The sequence below is a fragment of the Silurus meridionalis genome, chromosome 6 (genome assembly GCF_014805685.1).
Source record: "Silurus meridionalis isolate SWU-2019-XX chromosome 6, ASM1480568v1, whole genome shotgun sequence".
NCBI classification, from domain to species: Eukaryota; Metazoa; Chordata; class Actinopteri; order Siluriformes; family Siluridae; genus Silurus; species Silurus meridionalis.
In genome coordinates, this window is record NC_060889.1 from 19,852,490 (window position 1) to 19,869,772 (window position 17,283).

The 17,283-nt window shown below is 38.8% G+C and overlaps 1 protein-coding gene across 1 annotated transcript in view; it reads right to left on the bottom strand.

Annotated features, from left to right (window-relative positions):
• The window catches only part of dnah2 (dynein, axonemal, heavy chain 2), a 161,853-nt gene that overhangs the window by 17,406 nt on the left and 127,164 nt on the right, over window positions 1-17,283 (bottom strand). Inside the window, 22 exon segments of the mRNA XM_046851713.1 lie at window positions 291-474; window positions 1,503-1,651; window positions 2,304-2,490; window positions 3,776-3,902; window positions 4,200-4,399; window positions 4,593-4,737; window positions 5,052-5,185; window positions 5,434-5,582; window positions 6,821-6,971; window positions 8,247-8,313; window positions 8,668-8,816; window positions 8,927-9,052; window positions 9,172-9,327; window positions 10,325-10,450; window positions 10,679-10,848; window positions 11,107-11,248; window positions 12,572-12,688; window positions 12,875-13,085; window positions 13,260-13,399; window positions 14,574-14,706; window positions 15,775-15,914; window positions 16,003-16,163. Coding sequence (XP_046707669.1) covers window positions 291-474; window positions 1,503-1,651; window positions 2,304-2,490; window positions 3,776-3,902; window positions 4,200-4,399; window positions 4,593-4,737; window positions 5,052-5,185; window positions 5,434-5,582; window positions 6,821-6,971; window positions 8,247-8,313; window positions 8,668-8,816; window positions 8,927-9,052; window positions 9,172-9,327; window positions 10,325-10,450; window positions 10,679-10,848; window positions 11,107-11,248; window positions 12,572-12,688; window positions 12,875-13,085; window positions 13,260-13,399; window positions 14,574-14,706; window positions 15,775-15,914; window positions 16,003-16,163 — 3,264 coding nt within the window.

Below are 17,283 nucleotides of genomic sequence, written 5' to 3' on the forward strand. Positions count from 1 at the left end.
GCTTTTTTATGAGGGGGGTGTGTGTGAATTGGCCTTAATTGAAAGTGAAGACATCGTTTTTTTTTCTTTTTCTAAAGTTACACAACTCTGTTTTCTGGTCCATTTACTTGGACTAAACACCCTTAAGCTACCAGCATGCCTAATTTGCTAGGTCAGCAAAAAAAAAAGAGAGAGAGAGAGAGAGAGAGAGAGAGAGAGAGAGAGAGAGAGAGAGAGAGAGAGAGAGAAAGAAACAGGACTGGCAAGTGAAAAAAAGAAAGGAGAAGATGAAACAGCATGTGAAGAATCACCATTCTTAACTCCCTCTTTAATCATGCGGGTGGCGATTGGAGCCTGTCCCTGTCCCAGAGAGAGGGCATGGAAGTGTTGGCTCATGCCTGATGCCTCTGCCAGCTGCACCAGGGCAGCAGTGGGATCCACACCGGGGGACAGCACAAAGATCAGTGGCGTCTTAGTTGTGGAATCCTCGACCACCTTAAACACAAACGCCAATGAGCAAGAACACATTTACTTTCCTGTTGCAAAATGGTTTTACACTGATTTTATTGCAATTACAATTTTTCTTTCCTTGGTAGAAAAGTGCTCTAAAAAGGGCAGCTGACTACTTACAAGTAGGACACGTTGGTGCCTGTTTTCATGCTTACCAGCCTTACAGGTCATTTACCACACACGGTGTCTGAGAAAGTCTAAAAAAATCACAGCTGATCCCAGTCACCCTGCCCACAGCCTGTTCATCAAACTGCCATCATGCAGGTGCTACTGGAGTATTAATTCCTGAACCAACAGGCTGAAGAATAGTTTTTACCCTCAGGTTACCAAAATCATCAACGAACTGTGCAAACCACAACTGACTCTGTTTTAAATTTCATACATATTTGCACACCAGATATATATATAAAATTACTTTTCTCTCCTTTTTTTCCTTCTTTCCATTTTGTATAATGTTTAATATTTAATACTGCTGTAGTTTGCCTGGACCCTCTCTTAAGAATTTTATTGTACAAACCCTCACTGACATCTTTACATATGACAAATAAAACTTGAAACTTGCTGCAAGTCACATTACACTTATGTGTACATAGTGAAATGCAATTGAACTAATTTAACAACTACCCTGTAAATCATTTCAGGTAGTGTGTCATGACTGGTTGAGTCATTTTTAGTCAACCTTAGCTTCCTTTACATAGTCTAAACACATTTAATTAGACTGACGCTAATGAACAGGAATGCTTTCTTTCTTTCTGTTTTATCTCTACAGCAGGAACACTCATTTGTAATTATAACAGGCCACAACCGAAATGAATATACACCACTGGTACCTTTACAGCCACTGTGAAAGTGCAGAAAAACCCAACCTGTGTTTGATGAAAGACGATGTTTAATGTGTGCATAAGCAGGTGTTTTGTGTGCTGTGGTGTTAATGACTGACGTAACGTTGAAAATATATTGGTATGTCTGCACCCTATACTCCCTCTCTCTGTGTATGTGTATTCATGACTCACTGCCTTCATGTCCAGCACTGGCGGTTCTACAAAGCGAGAGCCCAGGTTGTTGATGATGAAGGAAGTCACGCAGAATGAGACGCGGTCCTGTCTTAGGGACCGCACTATCAACATCCTCTGCAACTCATTACACCCGTTCTCCCACTCCCCTAAAGAGAATGAGCGATAAGGACACAGAAAGAGAGGGGATAGACAGAAGAAGGCAAGGAGAAATGAAAGCAGTGGTTTGCAAATTGACATTGCCGAGTGTCAAAGAGTGGGGAGGGGGGGAATGGGGGTAGAGAAAATAAAGTGGAGAGAAAAGAAGGGTGGAAAAGGATAAGAGTGATGAAGTAGGAAATTAATTAAACAAGCGATAAGTGACAGGCAAATATTATCTTTCTTATAAATCTTTTTTAATATGAAGACCTCTTGAGAGCTTGCCTTTTTTAAATGAAATTACAATTCCTAATTACATAAACGAGTTAAACAAACATAGAATTCTCACGGAGCTCAATGTTCTCCCATAGATTGTATTACTACTGAGCGGCACTCTCAGTAATGTAATTAGATGTGAGCAATAATCAAAAGAAATGACAGACTAGCAGTGTCAGTAGAGTTTGACATTAATGCATATGGACAGAGAGAGACTGAGAGGGAGGAAAAGGCAAAGGAGCAAATACATATTCATCTGGTAACAATTTTCCAAGACAAAAAAACGAGTCGAAAATACAAACAAAACGAATTTTGTAAAAATTCAAAATGACTGAGATAATACAGTCATGGTTAAAGTGCTGTCTCACACACACGGACATTCATTACCAGGTAGACGTGTGTTTTCTGGCTCTGAGCTGGTGTACCATAAGTTCCAATCCCGTGGGTACTGCTCAAACGAGGTCATAAGCCCATGGAAATTAGTTAGCTTGTCCAGCTCAGTAATGTTGTCCCAATTAGAGTCAGGGAGCCAACTTGAGCATGGGTTATCCATCTGACTTTCCTTATCCAGAACCTGTAACAGCCACACACATCCACAATATAGAAAGGACACACAAGAGATCTACTACAGACATTTCAAAATCTAAAACAAAAATAATAAAGCAACACTTCAAAGTAGATTATGTAGTCAAAGTTTGTATGTAACGAGAAATAATGTTACCCATACAAAGCCAAAAACTGACATAATTTTGCCATTTGGCTGCCAAAACTTTTTGAGAGAGATCTTTTCTGAAAATTAATCAACACCCGTTAGACAAAAATAAAAGACCGCATGAATTCACAGGGTGTTTAATTGTTTACACAAGGTTTCATTATAACACTTCTCTAAATGAATTTTTTTTTATAAAACATTGATTGTTATTGTTGAAACTAAATCAATTAATAAATATCCACACACTTAACACTCTAGATCAGACACATCTAAATTACCTCTGAGCTAACTACATGCTCCAGAAGCACACACACTTAACAAATCTTCCTTGTAATGAAGGCTAAAGGGAATTGAGCCTTTATTTCACAATATAAACATAAAAATTGCATTATAATTTGGCTGCAGTTTATTCAGTGATTTTTAGTGCTTGTTTCAGTTTATTCACCGAAACCTTCGGCACAAACTTAACATCGCTCAACCTAACTAGATTAAAACACGGTGGTGGCAGCATTATGTTTTGAGAATGTGTACCAGCAAATACTAGAAAGCTAAAGTTATGAGGTAAAAACGTATGACCTAGCTAAAGCAAAATGCTGCATTAATTGGCTTAAATGGTATTATTAATGGTATCTTTTGAACGAGTTAAAATTTTTCATGTTATATCATGCTATAAGACTGCTATATTGCAGATTGTGCAGGTAGATATATTAAATCCTATAGCTTCCATAACATTAGCGGTGGCATCCTAATCAGTTCACTTCGCCCACAACATCTAGAAAATACAACATTCAAGAGTAAAAATATTAATAATAAAAATGGTATTAAGGTTTGTTTGAAGGGCTGAAGGTGATATAAATGACTGGATTGATCAAAACAAGAAGAAGAAAATGTTTATACTTCATTTCTAAAAAAAAACACAAAAAAACCCCAATGAGCTCTACATGCAAGATCTGTGATTCTTTATAGTTGACCTGTATTTTTTAGAGTATACCATTTTTTTTTTCATACAGGATAAACATGTATTATATCTTTCATTGCCAGGATATTGTTTACAGCTGTTATAATGGAATGCTAATTGAATACTTTTTTTCTCACATAAATATTGCATTTTTTACAGGTTTAATTCCAAAGCAAGTTTGCTGCTCACCAGCCCTCCTCTGAGGAAGAAACTGTACTCGTCCATGTTGAGCTTGCCAGCCACTTCCAGAATCTTTGCACACATGTGGAAGCTGAACAAGAGCTTGTGACACTCAAACAGGCCCCGACAAGTGTACCTGCAAACATGAACTAGTGACAACCCTCACACAAACACCATGTTCACAGTCAGAGGCTTGGGAGAAGGTTTTAAATGAATACCCTTCACTCTTTTATATGCATTTACATGCAAATTATGAGGATGTTACAGTAACCACCAAGTGCTTAGGGCAAAATCTGCCTTGAAAGTAATTAATTACTGTACATAAATTGTTTTCCTAGAATAGTATGTTCATATCCTATTTACAGAAGACTACGGAGGTGTGTTAATCGCTATAGGGTATACAGGATTAATATGTGCTGTAATGATGTGTGACCTGTAAACTGCATAGGTGTGGTAGTCATTGAGTTTGGCAATCCTCTCCTCCAGGTTGTGGCTGCGAAGGCTCTTTTCGATGCTCAGGCTGAACAGGCTGATGTAGGCATCCAGAGAAAACTGGTACATGGGGTCTATACGGCCCATATCATTCAGCACAAAGAACAAGATGGAGGCACGCTGAGCACAGGGGCGATACACCTGCAATTTAAACACAGTGCTCGGAGGTCTTCATTTGACATGAACGCTAAGCAAAGCCTCGTGTTTAAAGGCTTTCTATCTTTATCCCTAAACTGTCAACAATGAATCCAATGTGACAAACCGTTATGCTTCTTCATTCTCTCTCATTGTCTTTCTATTCTCAAATCTCTCACTCTTTCTCTCTCTCTCTCACCTCTCTGGCAGTATCGATTTTGATCTCAGTCTGTTCGCTGGTCTGCAGTTGTTCTGACACCTCTGTGGCTGTGACTTTGGAGGTTTGCAGTGTGTTCACCAGCTGCACATCATCCAGCAGAGAGCCAGTTGCTTCATTCAACAAGCTACACACACACACACACACACACACACACACACACACACACACACACACACACACACACATATATACTCATGATGCTGCTGAAGGATAAAGCTGACTAATGGATTTAGCAAAGGTGTTAATTTTGCTTCTTCACAAAAATGTCATTTAAATAAAAGGTGTTAATGTTGTGCTATGAAACATTTGGATTTGTTTTAATAGAGGTGTTTTGTGTATGTGTGTGTGTATACATGTGTGTGTGTGTGTGTGTGTGTGTGTGTGTGTGTGTGTGTGTGTGTGTGTGTGTGTGTGTGAGTGTGTGTAAGTGTAGCCCACCGAAGAATCTCATCCTCTAGTTCCTGTAGTTTCCTCTTGCCTGAGGCAATGTTAATAACCAAAGAGTCTTTCTGTTCCTCTAGCTCAGGACGCTCCTTACGCACCACTATACCCAACAGCTGAGCCTCCAGACCCTACACACACACACACACACACACACACACACACACACGCACATATAACACAAATTCAAAGACACACACACATCTGTTGCTATTACTTCCATTACTTTCAGCACAAAAATGAACAATTATTAATTAATTCTATGGTGGTCAGATATGTCTTTCAGGGAGTAACAAAAGAAAAATTGACTTCAAAATAGTACATACATTTTTAAAGATGCACAAGTCAAACCAACACACACACACACACACACACACACCTGTTCCTTCACAGCAAAGTTAACAATGGTAGTTTTGGTGGAAATCTCGGGGGTATAATGTGGATTGGACAATTTGGTGGTGATGTAGAAACGGAACTCTGGGTTGTACTCGACCTCTTTATCTCCCAGTTTCATCAAGAGCCTCCCACCTGCGTACACACAGAAATACACTCAACTACACACACCACGAGTAGCTACATACTGTAATTCCATGTAGAGCGAGCGTGCAGCTGGCAGACACTCACAGAACTCACAGACACTCACATTCTAGTTGAATACTGAATAATGATTACTGCTAGTTAATCAGTTGATGTTTCTCACATCAGCACTGGAAGTTCGATAACTATATTACATCTGGCATACACCCTTATCCAGAGTGACTTACATTTGTCTCATTCATACAACTGTGCATCCATACAAGAGTGGGAACTCAGTGATGCTGGGATTTTAACTTGCGACCTTCTGATCCAAAGTTTAATACCTTAACCAGTAAGCTACCAATTCCACATATTGCTCCCATGTGAGCTACCATAATATTGTATTGTACCATACTATTGTATAATACCATAGTATTACATATTACGATAGTATTGTACCATAGTATTGTATTGAATTGTACCATACTATTGTATACTACCACAGAATTACATATTACCATAGTATTGTATTGTACCATAGTTTCATATTGTACCATAGTGTTGTATACTATCATAGTATTACATATTACCATAGTATTGTATTGTACTATAGTGTTGTACTGTACCATAGTATTACATATTACCATAGTATTGTATTTTATTGTACCAGTGTTGTATACTATCATAGTATTACATATTACTATAGTATTGTATTGTAACATAGTATTGTACTGTACCATAGTGTTGTATACTATCATAGTATTGTATACTATCATAGTATTGTATATTACTATATTACTGTCCTGTAGGTGCAGTTTTCCTTTCGAATAGCTAATTCTAACTCTTTATTTCAGCTCTGTAAGGTTTGCTTTGTTTTAATCGAAACCAGAAACACATTTTTTTAAGTGAGTAAAAAAAAAACATTTATAGTGCCAGACACAATTCTCAATATTACACTGGAACAAAATTTAAGCACATGTTGTATCAAAAACAAGATTCCTTTAATGTTTTTTTTTTTTCATCTATTTGTGTAATTTTTCACTTCATTCTTTAAAATCAATTGACTAATTACAAGATACTTTTCATCCTGCTTTAGCCTTGACTCTAATATCCTTCGTTCTTTCTGTTGCTACAGTTTACATAATGCAATATATTGTGCATACGAGTGTGTGTGTGTGTGTGTATGTGTGTGTGTGTGTGTGTGTGTGTGTGTGTGTGTGTGTGTGTGTGTATGTAAGAGAGAGACTGACCAACACGGGTGAGGGATTTGTTAAGTATGGGTGCCAGTGAAGGATCTAGATCCTCCTTTACATTCTGCAGAAGAACTGGGGAGCCAAACTGCACTGCGTTCTCCAAAACACGCAAGAAATCATGCATCTGCAGGTCTATCAGCTTTAACCCCTGAGAGAGAATTCAAAAGACAAGTCAAACAATGGATAAAAAAAAAAAAATTAGTCAAAAGGTAGAGGGCGAGAGAAAAATAAACGATAAAAGCACAGACAAAAAAAATGACAGGCAAAAGCAGAATAGATAGTAAAGAAAATGTGTGTGAGGGAGTGCAAAAAGAGAGAGAGAGAGAGAGAGAGAGAGAGAGAGAGAGAGATAGTAAGAAGGGAAAAGAAAGAAAAGCTTCAGGACTGTCAGTGTAAGACATTTCGTGATTGTTCCTAAATGTCAGCGTTTAGCTGTAGTGTGTGAATGGCACTGGCCACCCCAGCAAGACATGAAAGCATGAAAGGACCTGCAGAGAGGAGGAAAAGGTCAGAGAAACAGCACGAAAAGAGGAGAGAGAGACCGGGAGAGAGAGAAAGAGGCAGAAAAGCAGAGGGGCAGGGAGAAAAAGGGGGCAAGAGAAGAGCAGAGACCTGTACAACAAATGAGTCTAAGCTGAGAGACAAGAGACCGAAAAAAATAAGCACAATGTCCAGATGGCCAGAACAAAGATGCAAGCATAGGTGTGTAAATGTGTATAATGCAGGTCTTTGCCTGTGTGTGTGTGTGTGTGTGTGTGTGTGTGTGTGTGTGTGTGTGTGTGTGTGTGTGTGTGATGAGACAGAGATGCTTCTGTGTGTCATTTTTGCTCTCTAAATACTCCATCAACATTTTCCATGTTGTGCTTTCTTTTGAAAAAAAAATAAATAAAATAACATCTGAGCACAAAGAGAAAAGAGGCTCCATCTCACCTCAAAGACATGAACAACTGTAGCCTCCAAAACACAAAAGGAAGAGAGGCAGCATATTAATAGAACTGCATGTGTAGAAAGTGTGAAGGAAAGCAAACCCGAAAGCAGGTGAGAAGAATGAGTGACAGATACGATGCAGCTTTCAGTATAGGGTTTTGTGATGTTCATTTGTTCTACACTAATTAAGAGAAAAAAGCCACTGGAGTCTGTGGGTTGTACACAGTGTCACGACTCAGACTACAATAGGTAGGCTGACTGACGTGATGTCCTGTCGATAATCTCGTTGCAGAATGTGGTTTATGCTGTTGCAACATGGAGGGAGCTATAATCTTATCTAATACCTTCCATTTTCTTGTCTCCCATTCAGTTTCTATACAAACCCTTACCTTTTCTCACCGAGCTCTATATAATTTGATCTTTATACCAGGCTGAGTGTACAAAATTGGCGCAGAAAAGGTTTGGGCATTGTGCGGTTGTGGGTGTGATTATTCACTCTTTTAGACTCCATGTTCTTAATCCACTTCAGAGCTTGTCCTTGAGGGTCCACCATTAATGGCCATCTGGGGAAAGACATAGCAAATGAAAGACAGACAGACGTGAGCCATTACCGTGAATGCCTGTGACATTATCCCCAAATAATTCATAATAATCCGTAATCTCCCCAAAAAAAAAAAAAAAAAAAAAGAAAAAATATGCCCTGTCTGGTGACCTTCTGTTTCTGTGAAAGGAAATTAGCACTGGTCTATAAATGGACGTCCACATCGCGGAGCTTACTATTATCTTTAGCTAATTACCACTGCTATCACTATTCATTAGTCATCGTTATTCATGAGATACTGCCGTTATTCTAATTAACACCAGAGACGGTCTGTCTGTCAAAATAGCGTTGGGAGATTGGTCTTGTGAGGGCTGACCGGTTGCTGCGGGTGACGATTACTCCGTTCTCAGTGGAGAACGCATCGGAGGGAAGACCCTGGATGTTCCAGTCACGCACGGATGTGGCTTTGGAGAGGAAATCGGCAAAACTGAAGCCTGGAGAACAGGGAACTTCCAACTCCTTGAACTAAACGTTAGTGAAATGATAGAAGAATAAGCAATAGGATAACATGAAAAGTACTGTAATAATGGTGCAAATGTCATATTTTAAAGTTGTATCTGGGGAATAAGAGTAACCTTTTTTGTCCAGATGTTTGTAAGTAGCTCTTCTCTGTAGTTGGACAGGAACGGACCCATGTATGAAAGAAATGCAGCAGCCAGTAGACAGTCTCCTACTAGATAACTCATGTCCTTCTCCAGGTCCTGTGTTTATGCAAAATGGGTTTTAACTGTAATTTTAGTGTGTGTGTGTGTGTGTGTATATATATATATATATATATATATATATATATATATATATATATATATATATATATATATACCTCTACAGTCTTTTCCCAGCGTACTCTCTCTCCAGCCAGCCCAGAAACCAGTTTGCCAGCTCGATCCAATTTGAGCTCCATGTCTTCTGACTTTTTCCTCAACTCTTCCTTTTGACTCAGCTTCTCACCATAGTGTTTCTGTAACTGGTCCAGTTTCTCTCCACCTACACACACACACACACACACACACACACACACACACACACACACACACACACATGTACACGTATAAACTGCTGTACAAACTCGTAAATCCCTCTTAATTAATCTCTATTGCTTTCTCTTTCATGCATTATTAGTATTTTCCACTATAAAATTGAATAGAGTGGAACGCATTTCGCTTGTACTCTATTTTATATGTATTTAAAACATATTCAAACATTTACAATCCCATGTTCACATTAGCTGCCTATTCAAATGTTTCCTAGAATTCTGCCTGCATGTGTGTGTTTTAGAAAACTGCAATCTGATTGGCTGTTCACTCTGCAGGCCTACATATTGTGCACCATTTACTGACCACTTATATCTACTTATATGCAGCTACACTGAAAGTTTGTAGAATCGTATTGCTAAGCTTGTTTATATACAGTATATATACAGCTATATATCTATATGTTAAGCTTGGTTACATATATAACTGAGTATATCTACTTAATAACTTTTTTTATGCTAAATAAAGCCAACTTAAACTACTTTTCTCAAAAATGTCTCAACAATGAGTGTGTTTCAGAAAACTGCCATCCGATTGGCTGTACACCGAAGGCCTACATATTGTGCACCATTTACTATTTATATGCAGCAACACTGAAAGTTTATCGAATCTTATTACAGGGTTTCTGCAGGTTTCACAAAGTCACACTTAAGACATTTTTAAGACCACTAAAAATTACATTTAAGACCTATATCACGACATTAAAAACACACACAGTATTGCTAAACATGCACTACCCTATAGCTGAAATAAAATCCGTTTTACGTTTTACAAAACATTCTAATTAAAATAGAGAAGCATTATGAGAAATCTATGATATAAAGTAATGCTGTCGTTCTTTGTGGGCTCCTCACAAGCGTACAGGTGAATGCTAAGCCACTAAAAGTTCACATGCAAATTTGAAAGCGATTTGGCTGCTAGATCCCATAGTGAAACTACAACTGCACTGACCTCTCGGAGTTTGGTCTGGGCCTCAGCCAGTGAAGTCTGTTTCTCTGCCAACTGAGTCATGGCTCCATGCAGCCTTTCGCGCTTCGGCTCCACCACCCGGTAGACGCGGCCATATACCTGAGAAAAACACATGAACATATGCACACAGCATGGACACATGGGTATGCAAAGAAAAAATAATTTAAATATAAAGGAGAGTCGACATTAAGGTATACAAACTATACATATTTGGTGTGTAATGAACTATTTGTCAGTATGTGTGTGTGTGTGTGTGTGTGTGTGTGTGTGTGTGTGTGTGTGTGTGTGTGTGTGTGTGTGTGTGTGTGTGTGAGTAGTGGGTCTTACCTCCATGGCTCTGACCCACATGCAGAGAGATTTGGCTGCCAGAGAGACTCTGCCAATAATATCAGGTTGGAAGTCAGGCTGTGTGCAGTACTGGCCGATCTTCTTCAGCACGCGGTCTGATATGTTATCCTTGTCAAAGTGCACTAGTTGTTTAATGAAATTGGCTTCACCTATCACACACACAGATAGTGGAGAATGACAATACAGAGGTTATCTTAAAATAATTGAAATGTACTTTCATTCCATTGCTTATTATTCTGTATAATATATATATATTGTTCAGCTCTCTTACTTAAATTTTTTTTTACCTTTCTATTATAATGAGTTTCATTAAGTAATATTTAAATCTTCTACTGATCGCTTTGTTTCCTGGTTTTCCAAAATCCAATCATCATCCAGTAAATATACTCTTTTTCTCTGCCTCTTACCAAGCTGTCTCTTAGCCTCAGCCCACGTGGGTTCACATCCCATCAAAATCATGACTGCCTGCATCACGGTCTCTACCAATGCTGGGGGTCGACCGTAAGACTTGATCTCAGTCATATCCTTTTTGTTCAGGGACTCCAAGGCCTGCACAGCAGAGGAGAAAATATATAGGATGTAGGATCTACACAGGCAGCGTATAAATAAGTTAGGCTGCTGGCAGTAACTGCAATAACTACACACTAATTTCATCCATATCTACAAACTGCCATGCAATACTTCCAAAAAATTGAATAACACACAAGTACCCTGTTCATTTATGTAATTAACCAGTCAGCATTCAAGCAGAAACAGGCTAAAAGCTTCAGTTCATTTAATCTCAGTGACTTTCACCATGGCATGGTTGCTATACCAGATATGTGTATCGGTATTTTAGAACCGGCTGAACTCCTGTTTTACCATTTCAGAGAAAAGTAAAAAAAAGAAGAAAAAAAAAGAAAAAACATCCACACAAAAACAACTTGTTGATAATAGAAGTGAGAGGAAAATTGACTGTTTTGAGCTCACAGAACTCTATTGTAACTAAAAAAAACACTCTATAATTCAGTTCACTTCAATTCAGTTTGATATGCATAGTGCTTTTAATAATGGACATTGTCCCAAAGCAGCTTTACAGCTATAAAGAGGTTATGAAGTTGGAATGTAATGTGTGTAAAGCTTAGCGCCTATAAGTTTGTTCCTTATCAGTTTATCTCTAATTAGCGAGAGAGGGCACCCGGTGCCACCCAGATGAGGATGGGTTCCCTATCCTCATCTGGGTGGCACCGAATGTCTATTCATTATATACCATTGTGTGCATTAAAGCATCTCAGATTCTCCAGGGTGGATAAGATAAAATAGCAGGAGACCATGTCATGTTCCAGTTCTCTGAGCCAAGAACCTGAATCTAAGGCTACATTGTGCACAGACTCACCAAAACAGGATAGTGTCCCGCCACCCCGACTGACTTTTTCCAAACAGAAAGACCATCCTATTTAACACCATGAAATATGCCAGTGAAATCCTAAATTTCACTATTAAATGAAACTCTTGACTGATATCTGTATGATTTTATGCACTGCACTACTGCCACATGATTGGCTGACTGGACAAAGGCATCATTAGCAAAGGTAGAGGTGCTTCTATTAAATTAAGTGATGAGTGTTCATTTAAATGTATCCATGTTTTTAGTAGGACTACTGCTCCCATTTCTGTAATTAAAGCTGTGCTACAATCCAACGTGCTGTTTCTTAAGCCCAAACTCATCGTTTAATCATTTCATCATTGATCTAATAACATTTGATGATCCATTTGTGTAGAAATGCGAATCATGCAAAATGTTTCCCAGGTTCTTGACAGCAAAGAGCATCAGAAGCTGAGATTTGTAAGGAGATGTTCAGTTTGTGTTTAGCAGAATAAAACTGAGCCGACCTTCATGGCCTCCTCTAGAGCAGGTAGGGCTTCATCGAGATCTCTCTGAGCGTTATCGGCCATCGCCTTGCACTTTATCTCTTCTGCTGCAATCTTCTCACTGTGAGCACTAACAGCCTACACACACACACACACACACACACAAATACATCAGAAGGTTCATCTAAACATACGCAAATCCACCTATTTATTTCAGGTTCAGAAAACAAGTGCACAAGAAAAGAATCATTACTGAATGAGCAAGTATAAATATGTCTCCATGACTGTAATCACACACATAATACATTTCTATATGCCAATCACCTTTTGCTGTTCATCTGCTTCTCTCTTCTGTTGTACAATAACAACCAGGTATTCCTCGCACTGCTCCTGGAACTCGGCCACTCTTTTCTTGGCGTCTTCCAGTTCAACCGACATGGCCTCCACTTTACTACGAGTCTCATCAATCTTAAACAAACCGTTCCTCAGTTTAGACACCTGCTCACCGAACTCGCTGCGCTTCTCAGCCAACAACCTAATAGAGTGTGTGCGAGGGTGTGTGAGAGACACGGACAGTGAGAGAAATTGCAGAAAAATATTGGATCCAAAAGAATTCTGAAATGTGTAAAACAAAGAGTAATAGCCTCTTTTTAAAATCTCTTTCTCTCCAAAATTACTTATTATTGTAAAATAATAGAAGAATAAATACTTTTTATATCCGGACACAAGTTCAAGGTAGTTGGTGGGTGTGACATAGTTGTGCCTCCTGAGCTCCAGCTTCATCCTCTGAGAATACTGCACTACTGACTGGTGCATGGTCACAAAGATACAAGAGACTTTCTTCTGGATCTAAAGATCAGGAATATAACTGATATTAGTTCAACTAATACATCTGTTCGAATGTATCACATTCTCAGAATGGCAGCTGTTATAACATTTTATTATGAAGATCTGCTCTATAACAATCTTATAGGGACTAATTCATGATGCAGAAATTGATAATTGTAATCAGGTAATTTGTGATCAGGCATAAATATATAGCCACTGACCAGGAATAACATTATGACCACCTGCCTAATATTGTGTTGGTCCCCCCAATTTGGGGCGTTGCCAAACTCTCTCAAATCCTCCCACTGACTTGTAAGTCAAGTCAAAAAGCTTAGGTGCCATCTTCTTCATCTTCTTTCAGCTGCTTCCATTAGGGGTTGCCACAGCGGATTATCCGTCTCCATACCTCTCTGTCCTCTATATCTGCCTCTTTCAAACCAACTACCTGCATGTCTTTCCTCACCACATCCATAAACCTCTTCCTTGGTCTTCCTCTTTTCCTTCTTCCTGGTGGCTCCATCCTCAGCATTCTTCTACCGATATATCCCATGTCCCTCCTCTGCACATGTCCAAACCATCTCAATCTCGCCTCCCTCACCTTGTCTCCAAAACGTCCTACATGCTCTGTCCCTCTAATTAACTTGTTTCTAATGCTGTCCTTTCTCATCACTCCCAACAAAAACCTCAACATCTTCAGCTGATGATGGAGAGTTAATCAGTGTTTTTCACTTCACCGGCCATAATGTCATAATGTTATGCATGATCGATGTGGAAACCTTTGTTAAAAATGTTATACAAATAAAACAATACTTTCTAAATTATGTCTGTGTGACTGCTGTGGCACCTTCAAACCCAAGATAATATTTTACCAGACTAACAAATATCATGAGCCAATAGTAGTGAAGAAAAAAACAAACATTTTTTTAAACATTTTTCCATCTTCAAATCATCCGGTCTGATGTTTGATGTAAAGCTGAGGCTCTTGACCTGTATTTGCATAATGTATTGCATTGTGCTGCTGCCACATAATTGGCCGATTAGATAATTGCTTGAACGTGCTGGTGTACTGGTATTTCTAAGTGGATGGTGAGTGCATATGTTATAAATAGTTTTAACAGTTGTGCAATAGTATCTTGGTGTGCCTATGTGTGCGTGTCTGTGTGTGTGTGTGTGTGTGTGTGTGTGTGCGCTTTACCACTTCTTCATTCCCCAAGGTGAGCCCATCCAAATATCTCTCAGCCACATCTAATAAAGCATCTTGTGGCCAGTCAGAGAACCAGTCTATAGTAGTGCAGTTTACTAATGCTGGGTATTGACGAATGCGATTCCTACACACACAAACATTGAGTTAAAAGGAAGAAAAGCAGTGGTGTAATATGGATTACTACAGTAGCTGTACCTAATTCTTCCTTTAGATGCCTTAACAGTTACCAAGAGATAAGACTGGGTTGGTTATTAACAAATTTTACATAATTTTCTTTCATACACACAGCCTACATTCCCTGGTCCACTCACAGGTCATCCAGTGTTCGTTTGCTGATTTGTCATGCATGATTATGCTGCCTTTTGGGCCAGTAGTTGCCATTAAAGTGCTACCATGGTAATAAACCCACCAATTACAAATAAGGCCATTCGGCCTGAGCCCACAGCCTGATTCAGATGCTGTCATTTTTAATTAGGTGTGACCCCTGGGTCACTTGACACAAGCCACCTCGTTATGCTGACAAGGGATGCAAATCGCTGATTAAAGAGGGAGAGGAGAAGAGGGAGCACGAGAGAATAATAAGAGAGAAAGAGAGACAGATAGAGAGTTTTTGATGAATATAAAACCCAAGTGAAGGCAGTACGTAATGAGAAGACTAGAAAGGAAGGTCAGGACCGGGCAACTCCTTGCACTCATGCTGACTATTGATGAAGATCTCAGGATGACAGGTGAGGTGGAAGTGATTCTTTGTCTGGCTCAGTAAATTGCTTTCACTTTGTCGGAGACTAACTCTCCCAGTCAGACTGAATATCAGTGCACTGATTTTGCACTGTGAAACTCATAAAAATGAAATAATAAGATGGCTGCAGGGCTCTCTTTGAGTTCTCTCTGAATGTAGCACTGAATTAGAAAACTATAGCCTTGACCAAAATTGGACCTGCAAAAATCATTTCAGTGTTTATTATCATCATTATAGGTAAAGTGTGTGATTTGGTTTCAGGACTAGGCTACTCAGCAAATGCTGACCGAGTTTCACCCATTCAATCAATTTGGTCCAATTCGATTCAAGCATTTAAGGCATTCGTTTCATAAAGCAGTATCTGGTTGGGATAAAAGGCAGCAGCACTTTCTTATTTTCTCTGTTTATGTAATGAACTCAATATGTATCTTGCTGTTGCAGAAAAGCAGGTACCTGAAAGCGTCTCCGACAGGACTCATGCACAGCACTATGTGGAGGTTGTTTCTCACACGCTCTATCAGGTAGTTGAACATGGCGTCTGGAGTCTCAGACACATTGTCCTTGCTTGCAGATTCACTAAGAGCACTCTGGATCTGCGTCATAGAAATATAACAACACTATCACTTAACACAACTAAATACAGAGTAACACACTTGCATGTATAACCAGTAGCAGACAAACCTCCTCGAATTCATCCGGTTTGTACAGGTTGGGCACTTCTCCAGAACTGAGGATGTTGTTGATGTCCTCTAAAAAGGACTCGTCCACAATCTGAGTGTCATTAAACAGGAAAACAGCGGGCTTGTTGTCCACGCCAGTAAGCCTGTACAGCTTCTTAATGTCTGCATTAAACACAACAATTATATTTATTCAATTACAAAAAGAGTCTTACACACTAAGCTGGTGTAGGACCTATGATGATTTGAGCTATTTTATGAGTTGCTCAGTAGCTCCTGGATTCATAACCTCAAATGACTGTATAAGACTATAGAAAAGACATTACTCATAATCTTACATTCCAGTGCTCATGTTAGTTCTCACTCTCCAGTGTTCTGTATTGCTTTAAAGACTATAATCACACTCTTGATATCAACCAAATGAGGATGGGTTCCCCTTTTGAGTCTATTTCCTCTCAAAGTTTCTAACATCTAAGGGAGTTTTTCCTTGCCACAGTCACCATGGCTGCTCATAAGGGATAAAAACACACCATTCACCTTCACTGTTAAATTCTGTAAAGCTGCTTTGAGACAATGTCTGTTGTGAAAAGCGCTATAGAAATAAACTTGACTTGACACTGTTATAGGAAACAGTATGCACATTTGTTGATTTATTCTTCACAGGATCATATATTTACTACACCAGGAGACTGCTTCACAGATATTAGATATTACATAGTAGGTGGAGACTCAACCTTAAAATAAGTCCCACCTATTTAGTGAAAAGACCCAGCAGCATTAATGTTTACAGCAGTTATATAGAAAAATAAACAAATTGCCTATTTTAAAATGTGTTTTAAAACCCCAGCTAGTTGAACAAATTTTGGTATATGTGTTTGTCCCATTTAAAAAAGTCAAGTCTGGTCTTAAATTAAATATATTGTATACATTTAAATATCCTGAGAGTGTTGCAAAGATAACCACCGATTAGGCAGACTTTACTAGAAAGACTGTGAAATATAAAACCCTCCATAATTCAAAGCAGATGTGGAACAATAAGTTACAAAGCAAAATAAAATCTATAAATTGTATCATCATACAGTAAAACCAATAGCAAAAAATGTATGAAAAAAATGGCTTTCATTCTCAATTCTGACTGGTCAGAAGGTATGGACTAATTATGCTTTAAAACTTAAGTGTTAATTAATACCATCTGTTCTATTACATACAATACATTCTATTGCATATGACATATTTAACTGTTCACAAGACACAGAAAAAAGTAACACAAAGAACCCCAACCATT